At 39.6% G+C, this 20,074-nt stretch overlaps 1 protein-coding gene across 2 annotated transcripts in view; it reads right to left on the reverse strand.

The window, feature by feature from the left end:
- LOC127433615 (transient receptor potential cation channel subfamily M member 3-like) overlaps positions 1 to 20,074 on the reverse strand; it is a 217,087-nt gene that overhangs the window by 68,297 nt on the left and 128,716 nt on the right. For both annotated transcript variants that reach the window (XM_051685663.1, XM_051685668.1), the window contains exons 2-6: positions 17,510 to 17,589; positions 16,740 to 16,929; positions 16,219 to 16,432; positions 11,998 to 12,122; positions 10,991 to 11,162 (exon numbers count right to left, since the gene is read on the reverse strand). In XM_051685663.1, the coding sequence (XP_051541623.1) occupies positions 10,991 to 11,162; positions 11,998 to 12,122; positions 16,219 to 16,432; positions 16,740 to 16,929; positions 17,510 to 17,589 (781 nt within the window). The remainder of the gene's footprint in view (positions 1 to 10,990; positions 11,163 to 11,997; positions 12,123 to 16,218; positions 16,433 to 16,739; positions 16,930 to 17,509; positions 17,590 to 20,074) is intronic.

Here is a 20,074-nt window from a genome sequence, read left to right on the forward strand (position 1 = left end):
GATGAGTCCTGTGGCTCCAGCTAAATCACATTCACCTAATGACCTGTAGAACACCACATGTGGACAGCAGTCTAGTATTAATAGAACAGAAGCCCCTGTACTTTGGAAGAGGAGGATGAAGATATGAGGGTTGATGTGTGTTAAGAAGTCAGGGACGGGTTGATCTGTATGCCCCCTTGCCAAGCATGTTGAGGGAAAATAAATCTTAATTTTTAGACGGGTGAAAAAAAAAAAAATGCCTAGTTCATTCTGTCACTCTCAATCTATTTCATTTATTCTTTGTGTGAACATTCCTATTCCCTGTCTAGCAGTTACAAATGTAATTTGTTTATTCATTCGAGAGATTAAACACAACAGGTAGATACAAAATGCAGTCCAAAATAGTATAATGTTTTCTTGTGAACATGCTTGGCAAACAAATGATGATCAAGGGTGATAAAGGTCCCAAAGCGTTGAAAAAAAAAAAATAAATACTCATTTGGTTCTATCCTCTGATTCAATGCACAGCTTTGTATTCGGAGACCTCCAAATGCAGATCCAATAACTGCAAATACTCATAACTCATAAATTAAGCCTATTACACCCATTAACTTCATCATTTTCATAAGAACAAAAACTAACTATCATGAAAATAGAAGCATTAATGCACAGCCATTTTGAGAAAGAAATTATGATTTCAACCCATAAGCACCAGGATTCATTTTAAAAGTAATATTTGTTCTGAATTTGTTTTAAATTAAGAAGATTTTAAAAATGTGATATCAAATTAAAGTGATAGTTCATGCAAAAATTATCACTTTGTTATTATTTTCTTACCCACTCATTGTTCCAAATCCATATCACTTACTTTCTTCTGTGGAACATAAAATAAGTTAGCCTCTGCACCTTTTTATCACACAATGAAAATTAATGATGACTGAGGTTAAATTTCTGTCTAAATTCTCCTTTTGTGTTCCACGGAAGAAAGTAAGTCATATGGGTTTGGAACAACATGAGGATAAGTAACTGATGACAGAATTCTTAACCTTTAAAAAGAATATTCTGGGTTGAATACAACTTAAAAAACTATACAGGAAATTATTTAAACTAATTCCTCAGTTTGTAAGGCTTAACAAAGGCGTAAAACTGTGTGCCGTAAAGCACTTACAATGGAGGAGTAAAGGGCAAGTGTTTTAGAGCATTTAAAAGCAGAAATGTGAAGCTTGTTAAAACAGCCAGCGGCTGCATGCCCCTTGCACACGGTGCCCCAGCCTCGCTTGGAGTTGTCTGTCATAATGACAACGTGCCTGGACACTTGCTGTAGGGGAACTCCTGCCCGTAGAAATGCAAGGTCTGTCCAAGGGCTGAACAAGTGGTGGCAGATCGGCGTGATGGCCACATGATGTGTGCCGTGGCACCATGCCCATCTCAGGACTCGAGTCTGAAGCCAGTGCTGAAGCGGTCTCATATGCATCAACCCTAGTGGCTTGACCGGCGCTGAGGATGCCATATGCCCCAGGAGCCTCTGAAAGAGTTTCAGTGGAACCGCTGTTCTCTGCTTGAACGATTTCAGGCAATTCAGCACCGACCATGCACGCTCGCTCATGAGGCGCGCTATCATCGAGACTGAGTCTAACTCCATGCTGAGAAAAGAGATGCTCTGAACTGGGGAGAGCTTGTTCTTTTCCCAGTTGACCCGAAGCCCAAGCCGGCTGAGGTGCCTGAGCACGAGGTCCCTGTGTGCGCATAGCAACTCTCGAGAGTGAGCTAGAATCAGCCAGTCGTTGAGGTAGTTGAGTATGCGGACACCCACTTCCCTTAATGGGGCAAGAGCTGCCTCTGCGACTTTCGTGAAGACAAGAGGGGACAGGGATAGGCCGAAGGGGAGGACCTTGTACTAATACGCCCGGCTGTTGAAAGCAAACCATAGGAAGGGTCTGTGTCGAGGTAGAACCGAGACGTGAAAGTACGCGTCCTTCAGGTCTACCACCGCGAACCAATCTTGATGCCGGACACACGCCAAAATGTGCTTTGGCAGCAGCATCTTGAACGGGAGTCTGTGCAAGGCATGGTTCAGAACTCGCAGGTCCAAGATTGGCCGCAACCCACCGCTTTTCTTCGGTACGATGAAGTAAGGGCTGTAAAACCCTTTCTTCATCTTGGCTGGAGGGACAGGCTCTATCGTGCCCTTGCGCAGAAGGGTCGCGATCTCCGCACCCAAGGTGGCGGCGTTCTCGCCCCTCACCGAAGTGAAGTGGACGCTGCTGAACCGGGGCGGGTGCCTGGCGAACTAAAACGCTTAGTCGAGTCGGATGGTCCTGGCCAACCACCGCGACGGGTTGGAAAGCACTAGCCACGCATCCAAGCTCCGGGCGAGGGGCACTAAGGGGATGATCGCGTTTAAAGTACCTGTGGGTGGGGCCTCGCGGTGGGAGGGAGCAGGGGATGCCATGTCGAGGAGCATCGTTTCGTCTCGAACTTGTGGCTGCACTGAGGGGACCCTCGAAGCACTTACATTGCTCCATGTACCCGCCGTTGGGGGTTCGGCGACGGGGGAGGAGGGACTTTATGACCGTCCTCATAGTCCGTCACAACCACCTGGCCGTAGGTGTGAGTGTGGTGTGACTGGACGTGCGAAGGCGGGGGGCCCGCGTTTGCGGCGTCTAAGTCGCAGGTGCTCAGTGCCCGGTTGCCGTGATAACAGCGGTCGTAAACACTGGCTATGTGACCCAGGGAGTGAGGAAACCAAGAGAATGTGAATGTGAACTCTTCTGAGAATGTGGGTACCGCAGCCCATTCGGGGTGGGGCGAACATAAAAGAAAAGGAAACCAAAGATTTACCTCCCGGCCCTCCACCGGGGGATGCAGCAGATATCTCGCTCCCTGGGTCGTCCGCTTAGGAGCCTTCTGGGTCCTCCTGCCGGCCCGTGAGGCGGGGGGCATCAGCTTCCTGCGGGGGGCTCTACGCTGGGGCCGAGAACTGGGCTCGGGCTGAAGCGGAGCCATCTGGACTTTCGCCGCCACAGGGAGATGCCCTCGGCGAGCAGACAGGATACGGGATCTTGACCTGCACCGGGACAAGATGTGTTGCGTAGCCTCCATCTGCTTCCTCACCACTCAGAACTGCTGGGCGAAGTCCTCGATGGTGTCACCAAATAGGCCGATCTGGGAGATGGGGGCGTTGAGAAAGTGAACCTTGTCTGCGTCCCTCATCTCGACCAGATTCAGCCACAGGTGGCGTTCCTGGACCATGAGGATGGACATCGCCTGCCCGAGTGCTCGCGCTGTGACCTTCGTCGCCCGGAGGTCAAGGTCAGTCACCGAGCACAGCTCCTGCATCACACCGGGATCAGGACTACCCACGTGCAGTTCCTTTAGTGCTTTGGCCTGGTGTACTTGCAGGAGGGTCATGGCAAGCAGGGCAGAGGCGGCCTGACCAGCGGCGCTGTAGGCTTTGGCCGTCAGAGACGACATCGTCCTACAGGCCTTGGAAGGGAGGGACCTGAGGTTCTGAGGACCTGAGATCCACCTGAGGGACCTCCGTATACCCGTGGGCCGCCCCGCCATCGAGGGTAGTGAGAGCGGACGAGCTGGAAGGTCGGTTTCAGGCAGAAAAAGGTACCCTTCGTGCTCTTCCGGGAAGAAAGGGACCGGTGGGGGGGGAATGGGGAGGGCGTGGCTGTGAGCGGAACCAATCATCTAGCCACAAGGACTCAGGAGAGGGTGGATGGTTTCACTCCAACCCGACACACGCGGCGGCCTGGGCAAGCATGGCGGTCATCTCGCCGTCAGACCCGAAGGTGGCAGCCCAGTCAAGTCCTCGCCATCTGACATTGCCAGTACGCTCCCCGATGCAGCAATCGAGCACTCATCCCGCACCGGAGCTCTGAAATGGACACTAAGCTGGCCCTGGGGCGAGCTGGTCTCCTCTCGGAACACGCCAGGGGCAAACGAGCATGCTGGGGAATGGGAGGTCTGTGGGGATTTACCAGGTGGAGCCGCGCCCATTGAAGCCCCCAAATCGCCTCCAGTGCCAGCCGGCCGGTCTCGTACCTGGAGGTAAAAGGCGAGGCGCGGGGGGGCGGCTAGAGTGACTTTCCCCCGAAAAAGGAAAGCTGCTACCGCAACTTTGCCATGGTCATATTCTCGCAATGAGATCATGAACCATCCACGAATGCTGCCTCTGCTGCCCAGACACGTGAGGCAGTGCCCGTGGCTGTCGGAAGCAGAGAGATAGCGACCGCATCCAGGAATCACACAAAGACGGAAAGGCATCTTTATAAAGACGCGTCTTTATAAAGACACGTCTTTAAAAAGACGCTCAACATCAATGTGTGTGCTCTAATAGAGAAAATATACTCTTTAGCAGGAATATACACTCTTTTAGCACTGTCGAAGCACCCAGGGGCGAAATCTGCACTCGTCGTGCAGAAGGAGAGAAAGCCACTGGAAATGTGCCGTATATCCAACAGCATACGCTTCTTAAGAGGTGACTGGAACAGCAGTAGTATTCAGCTCGCTGATAGTACAACCACTCAGCTCCAAAGAAAAAATCTGAATGAGTGGCTATGAGCCAGCTCCTTTTATACCCGTATATCCGGGGGAGTGGCATGCAAATTCCACTTGCCAATTCTCATTGGCCTTTTCTCAAAGATCTGAGGCGTTCGGGGATCTCAAGAGCGACCCCTAGTGTCACTACATCGACACAACGTCGAATGAGTGACAGAAGGGGAACTGTAGCTCCCAAAGCCCCACCCCTGTCTAGTCAATACAGCAACTACTGTTCTATTATGCTAATGTGATGGGGCCCGCAGAGACAAGAGCAGCATGGAACAAAGTCCAGAAATAAACCACCAAAGTAAAACACCAGCTCATCATCTCATCACTCGGAGACCCAATTAGTGCAAGGAAGGCTAAAACAGGTTTCTAGGCTAGAAACACAGTCGGCCGCACATCAAGCTCTCAATCGGGGAGTGAACCTGACTGTCTACAGAGTTGGAAAAAGGCAGAAGTGTTCATATAAAACAGCATAAGAATGCAAAGCAAAAATCAACATGTAATCTAAATGATTTACAGTACTTTCTTAATGCATGTTCCTGGCCTCATTGTAAATGATCCATTGTTGAACGTTATTCCAAATAAAAACATGTATTGCGTTCATAATTGTTAATCAAACTGTAATAACTTGTTCTTCCTCTAAAACAACATTCCTTTTCTGCTTATGTCACTTAGGCCATGCAGGCTATTGGATAAAGCATTTTTTTTTTTTTTTTTGCATTCAAATCTGCCTCCACTCTGGTATGGAATGCCCACTATTCAGAAACCAATCCATTCCAAATGGATAAAATAAAATCCCACCCTACATATACATTTCTTCTCATTGAATGTCCTGTTTCACTCAGAAATATATTTACTTCCATTTTATAGATTAAAAATGGGTTGTGACTTTAAAGAATAGTTAATCAGTTAATGTTGGAGCTGTGACCCTGTGGTCAGTGTGGACACTTCAACATATTGAGCTGTGGTGCTCACTTGTGATCATGTGGGTTTGAGTCAAGCCCAGTTTGTGAATCCATTCTGTTCCTCATTATCTCCCTTTGGTTTCCTGTTCTCTTTCAACTTTGTATGTCAATACAAAATGGCAAAAAGCCCAGTCAATGTGTATAAGCTAAAAAAAAAAACTAAAAAAAAAAACTGGAGCATCTATGTCTAAACTTTATCATTAAAAGTTAATACAGTGCAGACAAATAAACGGTGCTTTCATTCTTGGTGAATTCCCCCCAAAATGTCCCCTTCAATACTATGTTTAATACTTTTTCCTAACATGCATCCTAATTCAGCACGTTGGACTGCCAAATTGACATTCTCCATGTGAACTGAGGGATTTACCCACTAATTCCAATTAAATTGTACCTAATTGTGAACAATCGAATTAATTCTTACATCCTATATTATCCTGCAAGAAAATCTTCAGTGCATCCCGTGCTCACTAATCTTTCGCTCATCTGTGAAATAATTAAAAAGCCTTCCTCATATGCCCAAGGAATGGCAACCGCAGCTCTGTAATTCATTTTAATCCAGTCCTGCTGCAGCGCTTGTCAGACCCTGAATATGTAAGTCGGGGCTGTAGCCTGCCGCAATTCTTCAATAACAAAGAGATTTGATTCCATGTAAGAGGCACTCTGTAGCTCTGTGAGCCTCATGGTGATGGCTGTGAATATTATTGATGTTCTTCTAGAGTTGGAGAGGACAGGTAATAAAATAAAATAAATGAGCTGTGCCCAAAGCCAGAGTAAACATTACCATCACAGCTGATGCAAGAGAAAGAGATAGAGGTGGCTCCAGGGTAAGATATGGTTCAGATCAAATGCAGGCTTCTGTCATTAGTGTGATGTTGGGATAAAGTGGTTTTAACACCAATTATAGTGTAAAACTGCAGTATGTGAATGTGTTACGGGATGATTTAATGAGTTTAGCTTTAAATATGTTTTATCTTTTTTGCTCACATGGCTCAAACATGTTTGAAGTCTGGATTTTCCACATGCTAGTGGGTTGGATGCATAAAGAATAGGTTTTGTCTGTATAACCGTGAAGGCACTGATGTAGGCGGTTTAAATTTAGACTAAGTTTGGATGCTGGTAGCCTCGCATTACCAAAACTTTGACTATACGGCATAAAGGCTGGCCCATAATGTAGCTTATTTTGGCCAAGAACCACCCATTTAGACATGAAAAGACTGTCTGGCTGACATGTAAAGCGATCAAACACTGTTCTGTTTTACTTTGCGTACCATATAGAGACGAGTTTTTCTGACATTGATCATAGCACAATAATAGACAGATGAGAAAAAAAATGTATACTGCCATGGATTTGTTTAGAATTTATCCAGTACAGATTATTTTACAGACATACAGTAACTCAGAAAACAAAGGGGAATATACAATTCTGCTTACAAATATCTAGTTATCTTTAAGGGCTTCCACTCATTGGGTCAACCTGTTGCACTTATTTTTTTGGTGAACTGATAAAAGACACCTGTGTGCCCTTACTCCTGGAAATTGCATAATGCCAGCCAAAAAGATTAGTGCTTGCCAGATCAAGAAAATGCTTTCTAGTTTTGTGTGTAATATGCATCAGCCAGTCAGTGATTTGGTGTAGGCAATCAGCCAGCGTACCATCTGAGGCTGAGACTAGGATGCTGGTTCCGATGGATGGTGTTGTTTTTTGATGCAAATGATGACGCCTGAGCGTCCCTTTGACTTCCCAGCCCCCTCTATTACCCCAGGCATAGGATGACAAAGGGAAGTCCACAGGTCACATGACAGGGCAGAAAGGCCAATCAATGGCTCACTTCCTGTTGACCTTGTGCCACTCCCTCCAGTGTATGGCAGGTATATGAAATGGCTCATTCGATGTTGTGAAAAGTGTTACTAGTGGTTCTTTATGTCTGATCGCCTGCTAAATTGCTCCAATATTGTAAAAGATGCACAAAGGTTATGGTGATTTAATGTAGTGTGTCCAATGTACAGTAAATTTTTTGAAGAAAATTCTATTTTAGCAGATATGATCGTCTTCACTCAAAAAAGGAACAAAAGTCAAAAAGCAAGGAACATCAGCATATTCATAACCCCAACACTGAGGAAAATAGTCTGTGTATATTAAATGCACTTCTCAATGTGATTTGGACCATAAATGAAAGCATTTTTTTTTCCTATGTGCTCATGATTCACTGGCTGTAATCTGAATGCTGTGTTTTGATGTTGAGCCACAAACTGATCTGGGCACTGACAGAAATCTATAGTGAAACGCCTCTGCTTGTTTGAATATCAGTATAACAGAACATAGAACTTGCAACTGAGAATACAAGACTATCAAAATTTTTCTCAAAAAGGATTTAAATGCACCATAGATTGTGTCTTGCAATCTTGGTTTGGTTCTCAGTTCAAGTCTGTTTGGTGTAATCACATTAACCCTAGAACGCATATGTGGGTCAGAAATGTTCCAGGACATAATCTTTACATGGAGTGATCTTTTGATCTGCCACTCCAGGTATTCCTCAATGAACGCGTCTTCTATCACGTGAAGTGATTTTTTTTTTCACATTTAGTTGAATATTTTTTAAATTATAAGCGAATTTGCATCACTACCCCTAGAATGCATATGTGGGTTGTATTTAACCCATATGTGTTTCCCATTGGATTCAATGCATTTAACACTGGTATTATTTTTTTAATACATTGATTTTATTAAATAAAATTGAATATACAATATACACCTAATAATATACAATTTTGTGTATACTGTATATTGTATATCATTAGGTGTATATTGTATATTGTTGTGTAACAGATGTGTAAACTGTGTTATGTGTAAATCAGATGTTTATTGTAATTGTAATACTGCTATGTTGCTTGGAACCGCACCCAAGATTTTCACCCACCGTTGCACATAGTTGTTACTCAACTATGGTTGAGTGACAGTAAAGGGATTTGATTTGATTGGTTTTCAGTTTCCATTTGTTATGTAATTTCATATATGTTAAATATCACGTTCACGTTTATATTTGTGTAGTATGCAAGTATAGAAATTTGTCATTCAGTCTATGCTTAAATCCAAAGAGCTTGACATTATACCTATTACAGGGATAGTCCTCATGTAGCAAACTGAGGTTAGATGACTAGTTCACAGCAAGGGCACAATGGTCATAGTTCCTGGACCACTACTTAGTGTGTTTGAACCTGCAAATTTTCTTTAATTAGTGTGCCTTACCACTCCAAACAACAAATATAGCTACATAGAGTAATATAGACATATTATGTCATACGCCAATATAGAGATCGTTTTTTAAAATTTTATCAAAACTTTTTTTGTTGTTGTTGTTAAAAACATTTTATCCTAGTCCATTGTACTTATTTTTTGTTTTACGTGGGTAGAGTTGTTTAGACATGTCATATTTCACCACCAAATATTTCTGTTATACAGGCTTTTTTACACTATCACTCGAAACTCCTACTCCATTTTCTATGTGTCTGAAACTCTTCAGAATTTAATAAAAGATATATCAACTATTTAAACCTTTAAATTGGTGGTCAACCGATATATCGTAGAGGGCGATAAAATTTTCCCGTTTGGCTAATTTGTTTCTTGAGGGTGGTGAAAATCGCCTGCTTGCATGTGAATCGACTGAGACATGTAAACGATCAGTCACGGTTCGTTTTGTTGTTATGTGCCATCGCGTTACTACAATAATAGACCGGTGTGCAACACAGTGTTATTTAAACGGTCTGCACATCAGAGCCGCGGCAGACGAGTTTGAGCTCATAATGTTAAAGTGCTCGCCTGCTTCATTTTCCTCTCTCTCTTCAACAGTTCCCTGTACATTTTAACTGTTTTGCCTAATGATAAAAAGGCAAATAACAATAAAACTAATATCATATACCGTCTGAAAATATGCACATATCTCGTTTAAACAGATGTAATAAACAAACCTCAAAAAACTTGAACAGATCCAGCATCCAGTGGTGCGCTCATTTATTTACTTCTAAAGCACGTATTCTATCAGCCTCTCCTCAGCGGTTCCCTGTACATTTTTTTACTTTCTTTTATAATGATAAAAGGCAAACTTCTATTATATACCATTTGCAAATATGCAGATATCTCGTTTAAACAGATGTAAAACACGAACCTCACGAAAATCCAGTGTTTTCTTCCTGTTGGCGCTCATCTAATATCTTCCTCTGAAGCGTGTATTCTATCAGCCAGAATCAAAACTTCAGGATCAGGATCAAAAGTTCCTCTGATTCACAAATCATGATGCTCAGTCCATGACAATCCAAGCAGGCGATCCAGGCCATTTAAACTGTCAGGAGATCGCTGCTCGCGTACGAGCACGTTAGTGCAACTTCAAAGTAATATATATTTATATCTATAATTATAATAATGTATAATTGGTTTGATTCGGTATTTTTTGAGAAAATGATATTGCTAATGTGGACATGCCATCATGGTTGCTGGACTGTGTGTACTGTCATTTCCTTCTTCCTAATGTACTAACAATTTCTTCATATGTAACTAAATTACTAAAATTTGATGACTAAACAGAAATCAGAAGAAACTGCTATCTACTATTTAAAATACATTACTTTTTTAGATTATTTTTTACAAATTAAAGTTTTGTGTGAAATTGAGTAAATATAGTGCTAAATAAGAGTTTACTCATTTTTATTTTTAGCAATTTTATGTTTATATTATTTACTATATTAAATTGTGATACAGTATATCGGCACTGTATCGGTCTGGATATCGGACTGTACCCTGCTCTCTGGATATCGGCACCGGCCATTAAAAAACCCATATCGGTCAACCACTCATTTTAATTACTAATACAATCATCATCAGAGTTATTTTTTCTTGTTCCTTATTCCTGAAAAAATAAGTAGTTTTATAAAGAATAAGCATCTAGTTTTCACCTGGGTCTTTTTGGGGAGGTGAAGTTACATATGCATTCTAGGGTTAAAGGGATAGTTCACCTAAAAATGAAAATTCTTTCATCATTTACTCATCCTCCTGTCTTTTGAAACCCACATATTTTTCTTTCTTCCATAGAACACAAAAGGAGTTGTTTACAGCAAAACGCCTAAGCTGCTATTTCCACTCAATGAAAGGGAATGGCGACTATAGCTGTCAAGCACGATTTAAAGTGAATAACGACTTGAATTTTAGTCCTCACCCAAAGCTATCATTTAGCTTCATAAGATTTGGAATATAAAGTAATCTGGACTACTTTTATGATATATTTATTGATTGACCATCCCTGGTCTCCATCCACTTTCATTGAATGGAAATGAGTAGTGTGAACATTCTTCATAATTTCTCCTTTTGTGTTCTCTGGAAGAAAAAAGTTATACATGTTTAGAACAATGTGAGGGTGAGTAAATGATGAGAGAATTTTCATTTTTGGTGAACTATCTTTTTAACATTAGTGTTTCTTATTACTCAGAAATATACTCACGTGTGTTGATCTTTTGCAGGGAGATGTGTTTCTCCAGCTGTCTGCGTAGTTTCACCTCAGCCCCATACTTTCCTGTGGTGCCGTTATCAGCCAGGATGAAGTGGGAATGTAGGCTGTTGAGTACCGTTAACTTACTCAGAGGGTTAGACATTGTTTGGTATGGCCGGACCACCTGTAATACACACCACACAGAGCAGAGAAAGAGTTACAGTAACTGTCCAGGGATGAAAATATAGTGACATTGCAAAGATACCATCTGACAGCAGTGTGTAAACAAGGTGAGCAATGTCATGTAGGGAAACATCCTGTACAGATCAGTGCTGTGGCAGTGCCTTGGTACAGTGATGGTATCATAATACGATAGCCAGAGTTCCAACTCTTTCTGACCAATTAATTTCCATGACTTTTCCAAGACATTTCTAGTCTTTAGTGATTAGTGGATAAGGATTTTAAATGATTATTCAAAATCAGAACAATCAGCTAACCAATTATTTAAAAAGAAATGACTGAAAGAACAATTCGCTCACTAATTGGACAAGTTTTGCTCTACAAAAGACCAATATTCAGCCTATGGAATATTTTAGAGCAGATAAGTGGCTAGGTAAACAGAGAGAAAAGCAAAATGGTGAAGAAAAAAGTGCCTGAGAGTGAGTCTAGATAGAAATTAGAGGTTAAAAAATAAAGAATGATTCTATCTTTCTGTCTCAGTTCTGCATCTGTCCCCAGAGACTCTGAGTAGATATATGTAGTGGCTCACACATAAATTATTCACAGAATTCAGCATGACACCGAATGAATGCAGAGAATACATGGAAATCATCCTGTTGTTGTCTGGAAATTCCCTTCCATGATAAATAATGAATATAATGAATATCTCAATTTGATATAACAAAAGCACATTCCATGAGACCTGCCATGACCTCATTCCAAACAGGGTTTTGTTAGTCATTTAGCAAAATACTGTACATTGCTATTATGTATCCTGTAACAAGAGTCAAGTCACTTACATCTTTGCCCACCAGGTCTTCCTGATTCTCCACAATTCCCCAGGGGGCAATACCAATCGTGCAGATCTTCCCTCTTGATTTAGATGCATGATCTTTTAGAGCATCACCAACATGCCTGATGACTCCTGGGGAAGAACAGGTGGGAGAGGGGGTATAATGGAGGAGATAACAGAACCTCAGTATGAGAGATCTCACACAATACATTTAGGACATCATGATATGAGAGCACATGGTTATACATAATATCTTTGTGAGCCATTTATCTCCACATCCTTGAAGAATTCAGATGGAATATCAGCCCAGCCCTTTTCAAAAATTAGACAGTAAGTAATGACTAATAATTTGATTTGTAAGGGACTAGTTAAGGTATTTATTAGACCTTTGTTCACTGATTTCTTACCCTTGCCTAATAGCCTTTTTAAATTAGTTTATTACTAGCAATGAACTTATAAGATAAAAACTCAATATACCAATAGCCAGTATGGTGCAAAATACATCCTATATACTGTAGGTTCTCATTACACTGTGTTAATGTGCAGCTTATAAGTATAAAATAAATATAGAAAGCAGAGACTTTCATTGCTTAGTGTAAATAACAACAAAAAGCATCTTCTATGCACTAAGCGCAAATAGTGTTAGATGCTATTTGCACCCATAATTAAATATTACCATACAGTACAGGGGCATCACTGCAGCATGTTTATTGTGTTTATTTAGAGTTCCACAGCCACCCTTCACCAGGGTTCCTAAATAGGTGGCCCGCGGGCCGGAGAGAAATGTTTGGCCCGTGCTAAAACCCAAAGTATACTTTGGTCAGACACGAATACTAAGCGGCCGGGTACAGGGCCCTTGACGCAAATTTCATCATCAGCAGTGTGCGCGAGTACAGAACACGCGCGGCTGATTTTTTAACCATGCGTCTTTGGTCTGCCGGAACCAGAAACCAGGAACATCTATCATGATCTATAACTCTGCAAAAAAATGTAATGGCATCTATGCTAATATTATTCTATTTGTTTCCATGTTTCAACCTCGGGATTCAAACTGTATCCCGAGGTTACCAGAGCCGGCCAGATCCAGCTCCATTCCTGCTTGGTGTCGGACTCCACTGCTACGTGTCGCTGAATGATGATGACAAACTACAGCCAGTGCTAGCCAGACATCACTTCAGTCTTTTACGATGGACTTCAGAGGATGAACTGATGTGAACTCCAACTGTAAGACATCAGATACTTCATGTGCCACTGCCTGAACCTTGGACTTAGGATGGACCCCGCCAAAATGACCTACCGGTTGAACTGCGATGCACCTCATTAATCTCTGCCTGCATCACCTTTGTCTCTTGATGGACTACACTCTTGAAATGGAATACATAGACTATCAATTAATTGCCAACAAAAGCCTTCATCAGCCAACTAACAAAGGACAATGCATCTATGTGAACTTCTGCAGTTAATCCAGGATGGACTTTAAAGACAGTCATTAATCTAACAGTTCATACAAAATCTTTGTTTAAACACTGTCCCTTAACACTTACTTAGTTTACAAATTTTAAACCATGACTTGCAATGCACAAAAATAACTAATACTGGTATTATATTCATGTTGTTTAGCCAGAGGGGAACTGGCCCCCACAGTGAGCCTGGTTTCTCCCAAAGTTATTTTTCTCCATTAACCAACATCTTATGGAGTTTTGTGTTCCTTGCCACAGTTGCCTTCAGCTTGCTCAGAGGAGTTCTAAGTACAATTATTATTTCTGTTAATGCATGATTTTCTGTAAAGCTGCCTTGAAACGATGTGTGATGTGAACAGCACTATACAAATAAAAATGACTTGACTTGAACGGGCAGAACGCATATGCGTCTGGAATTATTTGCACTAAATAGTGGGTCCACAAGGCGGTAACACTCGCCATTGAGCTGTTGCTTTCACGAAGATGTGCTAGAAGATGTAATTGTTGGTAAACAACAGGAGACAATGTTGGAAACAAGAACAGTAGATGTGCATGTCACGAACGTGTGTGTGAGGAGGTCAGGACATACTTGGATTTGTATAACTTGAGTCTGAAGGAATATAAAGACATCTTTATGTGTCTAAGCTCCTGAAGAGACATAGTCCAGTATCTCATAGCAGTCGTAGAGTGCATGCCCCAAACGCCTGTCTATGAGCACAGTCAAATGAAGTATTCTACTTTAAAGGTGTACACAGGCACTCAGTGTTCACATCAAAATGGAGTATACTTTTGGCTTTAAGGCTGTAGCAAACGCTAATAGGTATAATAATTGAATATGTTACGGAAAGTGCAGGGAGGAGATCCCTTTTGGAGATGAGCAGGAAGAGTTGACTCGCATGGAGGACATAGAGATCCAGATTGTTCGTTCATTTTTTTTTTCAGTAGTTTTGTGTATCTGTATACAAATAAAATGTTTAGAACTGTTTGAATAAATAAAACAGGCTACTAATAAAGAGAAAAAGAACTAATAAAAAAATCTGAATATTTATGTTGTGACTCTTTAAACAACAAAAACAATAAAAACAACAATAGTAATAATAGTAATAATAATAATAATAATAATAATAATAATAATAATAGCAGCACAAACACTTCATAACATAGAGAGAGGTGGCTCTTGGCTTTGTATTGTTGAGAGAATTTGGCCTTTGGTGAAAACTAATTGAGGAACTCTACCCTACACCAACACCTTACCACTACACCGAACCCTAACCTTCCCTGCTTTGTTGAAATACTCTATGCACCTTATATGTATTTTAAACCTATAAGCCACACATTCACACAGAGTACTGAGAACCTATAAAGGCTGTCATTTGAATCAAACTAGCTATTGATACATTTTGTTTTTAGCTAATAATTTCATTAGCAAATGTAAAGCGACTCTAAAGCAAGAATAAGAAATCAACCAATAAAGACTTAATAATTACTTTATAATGCCAAACAAGTCCATAACTAGTCACTTACAAGTGTAATTATTAGTCATGAATTACTGTCTAATTTCTGATCCCTAAAATAAAATGTTACCGAGTAATCTAATTACTGTAGAGCAATCTAACCATAAGCTTAATTAAACAGAATGCTCTGGTGCAATGGCCAGTATTCTACATGTCTGATCTATTCATGTTTTCCTCAAATGTAACGATACATTTAAAGGAGTTTAGGGTCACTTGCCTGAAATGTTTCTCATGATCTTAAAAACCTTTTGATCTGAAGGCATATGCTTAAATGTTTGAAATTAGATTTGTAGACAAAAATATAATTGTGCCAACATATTAATTTATTTAATTACAAAACTAAAATTTTATTTAAAAAAAAAAGTTTTTGAAATTGATGACTTGGGCCGAATAATTAAGAAAGCAGCCAATAAGTATCCAGCATATAGATGGGAACTCCTTCAGTACTGTTTAAAAAGCATCCCAGGGTGATACCTCAAGAAGTTGGTTGAGAAAATGCCAAGAGTACATTTCTGCAAAATCTAGGCAAAGTGTGGCCACTTTGAAGATGCTAAAATATAACACAGTTTTGATATATTTTGGTTTTTTTAGTCACAACATAATTCCCATATTTCCATTTCTATTATTCCATAGTTGTGATGACTTTACTATTATTCTAAAATGTGAAAATAATAATAATAATAAAAAAATAAATAATAAAGACTGAGTAAGTGACTCTAAACTTTTGAATGGTAGTGTATTTCTATATAACAAAATTGCAAATTGTACAAAAGTAAAACAAATAAAATAAAAAAAAGTACTTAAAATCAAACATTGAAAATGTATTCATATTACCATGAATGGCATAGGCTGAACAAGATGCAAAATTATTAACATTATATAGGCTGAATGGGAAAACTGTCAATTCTGGCAGAAGCTTATTAGGCTAGCTTCAACCAAGTGGGGTATTTGCACCAACATTTGTGCCAAAATACCATAGATTTTAACTGGACGCACAGCCTTTGACATCCAAAAAAAAAAAAAAAAAAGACATGGGAAGTGTTTCTCCCTTTTTAAAGTTAATATGGCTATTTATGTTGCTATCCGAACTATGCCTGATTATATGTTTAGTTGTATTTTATTATTTGCATTTAGCCTTTTTTGCATTGTCTCTATAAGAACTGAACTGTGTCCGATCAGTTGAGAACCACTGTGCTAAATAATGTCTTCTGAGTGATTAATATTCCCAAAACTCCCATTTTACAGTGAGTATACCAGTGTTAACGCCTCCAGTGAAGATCCAGGCCCCAGTTGTCATGGCAGCCTTGATGAGACCCTTGCCAAAGACTTGCTTGAGCTTGGGCTGTAGCTCAAAGTTCTGGAGTCCTCCATGAACAGAGATGAGCAGCTTGGGAAGCTCCAGCTGCCACTCCTTTGTCATCAGATGCAGCAGTAAGTCTGGCTTTGTGTCGTAAGACACTCTTACATACTGACAATACATAAAAAAAATAAAAAGAAATTAAAAAAGGTAAGACAACCTTCAAAAGCACATCTAAATGTTGTGTCAAGTTGTACTTGTAGATAACACAGCCTGCAAGACTGCCATTTATTAATGCAATAAACACTTAGTAAGAGTTCAAAGCTTGATCTAGCTAATTGTAGGACCTACTTACCCGAATACATGCCTTGTAAAAGGAATTCAATTATTAAAGGTTTATGAATATTTAATCAGAGTTGTGTAATGCTATCACTTTGAGCGTCAGACTCTTGTTAATGAGACATTAGAATGTTTCTACCATTGCTTTGTTGGAGTGTCCACCTCCCTGGAACTCGATGGTTCCGAAGGCATCAGTGGGACTGAGCTGTGTGTGCTTGCTGATGGACCATTTCTCTGACAGGCTGTCACGCTCCGATTTCTCATTCTGATTGGATGAGATGCTGGGGGGCAGGCCAATATGCTGACCAATTAGACGGCCACAACAGCATCTGTTACAGAAGACATAACCAGTAAAGAGTGTGAAACAATTATTTCTCCAATGCAAATTAAGTCAATGTCTCTTAAATCAAAACTGAAACAATATCAGATTTACAAAATTCAACTGAAATTACACATTTGTAGATTTCAGTATCATTAAAAGGTCTACAGATGCACTTTTCAATACCAGAGTAATTACAAAGGTTCACTTAAAAATATTATTATTATAAGATGCACTTATGTACTGTAACTGTAAGTGTTTTTGTGTGTGTATATATATATATATATATATATATATATATATATATATATATATATATATATATATATAAAGAAAGAATTCTTTACAGTCCATCTTATAGAAAATTTCTAAAGAAGTATTAAAACAACCAGATTCTGTTCAGAACTGAATCCTCTCCCTGCTGTAATTGTCTCTTTAGATAGTCTAAGAGCTTTAAACAAGGCCACACTTTGTTTCATTACAGTGTTGAATAATAATTTAATTAAAACCTCCATTCATTAGTTTAAAATCCTCTATTCATGTGTTTAACATATACTTCATAGAAAGGCTACAGCAGCAGATGTTCTTACCTATGGGGGTCTTTGGTGCTTACAATAATGTGCACGCATTCTCTCTTGCTGAAAGCTCTTTCTATCCATGATTTCTGTGCCTGTGGAGAAACACAATAGTTGTAAGTTACAGAAATCAGTTGAAAGAGAAATGCCAGCTTCTTGCATTCACTTAAGACACCTGTAAATACCAAGCAAATTCCAATGTAAATTCAATCAGCCACCTATTGCAGCATCAAAATGTGGCAATTTATCCTACTTTAGTCCTGCTGTATTAAGATTTCATATGATTCTGAAAGTAAAATGGCAGAAGATGTGATGGAAACAAGGTAAACCCTTTTTCATTAGTAACCTTTACTAATGTTATGGGAAACCGATTCTTCTTCAGTCAGAGGCATATTTTAAAGCAATAAGACACCAGATGTAGTAAGGAGTGTTCTTACCCCCTTATCCATGGTAAAATCGCTATAACGCACAGACAGTGTGGCTTATTGCTTTTATAAAACGGCAGCAACAGTAATATGACAAAAGAGACCAATATTGTACACCACTGTTCTATAAACAGTTATATGTATTATTAACAATAATCAGAGCAAACAATTCTTATGCCAAGTAATACTGTAAAATTCATTAGCCTAATTGTAGGAATATGCGGTTGCCAAGCAATGCAGCGACTTGGTGCATTAATATAGACTGTATGGTCACAAGTGTGGTTTATAGTAGGGATGTCCCGCTACTATTCTTTTTTTTTTTTTTTTTGAGAACGAGTATGAGTACTGATACTTCATTTTTGGTACTCGCCGATACTGATTCCGATACCTGTTTTTTTTTTTTTTCAACTCCACATCAACAGTTTATTTCAATTTTATCATCAAAATGGTGTTTAAATAAATGAATTAATTTAAAACTTTAATCAAACGAAAATATAACAATTAATTTTGAACATAATATTGTATTATTTTTTTGTCAAATGAAGTGCTTATTTACAGAACCTCACAGCACAATCCAAAATGCAACACTGGAGTTATATTTTTTGTCAAATAAAGTGCTGCATAAAAGAGCATCACAGATGTTAGATAGATACTGCTTAAGTATAATACAATTACTACTGATTTATTATTATTATTATTAGTAGTAGTAGTAGTAGCAGTAGTAGTAGTATTACAGTGAATATACCTATATAACTTTACAGTAGTGATATATTTCTGTCATACTTTTTTCTTATAAATTTACCTTTAATTTTGACAGCTTCTATTCTGAAGTGTTTCTGTGTTGTTTTGACCAAGGAGCTCTGATATAATGATGGCAGATTCCCACTCTGGAGAGCCATTCGCTATATGACTCAAAGTGAATATTAAACTGCAAAATTATGTACTCTGTATGTGCCTCGCACGACAATGTGAATTTGCACTTTGTTTACTGTCATCTGCTACAAACAGAGCGTGCGATGCTCATGACGGTGTTTTCCCTGTATGAACCGAGGAGCCTTAAAAGTTATGAGCAGCTGGCGTCAGCACAACACTGTCTCCACACATTCACAAGCACTCACATTTGAATTACATGCAAACTATATATTTATCTGATTAAATCGCAGCTTTTGCGATTAAATAATCTCACTAGGACATAACACGATTTTAATTTGTGTGCTAAATGTTTACGTAATGACATTCGAACATCAGATGGTATCGGTTTTTGGTATCGGAGCATTTTTACGAGTACGAGTACCAGTATATGAGCCCGGTATCAGACCCGATACCAGTATCGGTGTCAGGACATCCTTAGTTTATAGTCATTTTACAACGGCTTCAAATGCAGTTCATCAAATCAGTATTTAGAGTTGGAACCATACATTTAAAAAATATTCATTTTTTTTAGGTTATGGTTCATGTTTTACATTTTTTATGTTTTTATTTAGGGTTAATTCTTGCTTTGCAGAACAAAATAATCACACTGTTTGCCTGAATGGCTTGCTTTAACACAATACAGCAACAAAAACAGTACACCTCAAACACAGTAAGCACTTAGACACTTACCGCACAAGACTTCCCACGGTACACCATTACTCTTATATATATATATATATATATATATAAAAAAGCTAGCCTCAGGGGCAGAGGGAGGAGGAGGTGAAGGGGTTTAGCTTTTACAGGGAAACACCCCATGTGATGACTCTGCAAATCCAGGGCGCATCACTGACCACCCACATTCATGTATCTTTACGCCAACATGAACATAGATAATGTAGATCTAACTGAACAGGATGCTTTCTGACAAAGCTGGTATGAGAATAGCTCTCTGCACTTATATTGTTAAAAAGCAATGCATTAACAGAAGACTGTGACCAGCACAGCAGCATGTAATGGCACAGACAACTGTCATTATGCAAAAATGATTATGGGCCATTGACAAGTAAGGTTGTCCAAGGTGTTGAAATAAGAAATCTTTTAAAAATCTAGTTTAAAACACTTGTGTCATGTTCTCAGAAATGTCATCTTTGTTTCCCATTTGGTTTCATAATTAAAAAAACAAAAACAAAAACCTTTATAGCATTTTCTACAAAACAAATTTAAACTTTACAACTGTCAT

This window comes from Myxocyprinus asiaticus, chromosome 4 (assembly GCF_019703515.2).
Source record: "Myxocyprinus asiaticus isolate MX2 ecotype Aquarium Trade chromosome 4, UBuf_Myxa_2, whole genome shotgun sequence".
In the NCBI taxonomy this organism is placed as follows: domain Eukaryota; kingdom Metazoa; phylum Chordata; class Actinopteri; order Cypriniformes; family Catostomidae; genus Myxocyprinus; species Myxocyprinus asiaticus.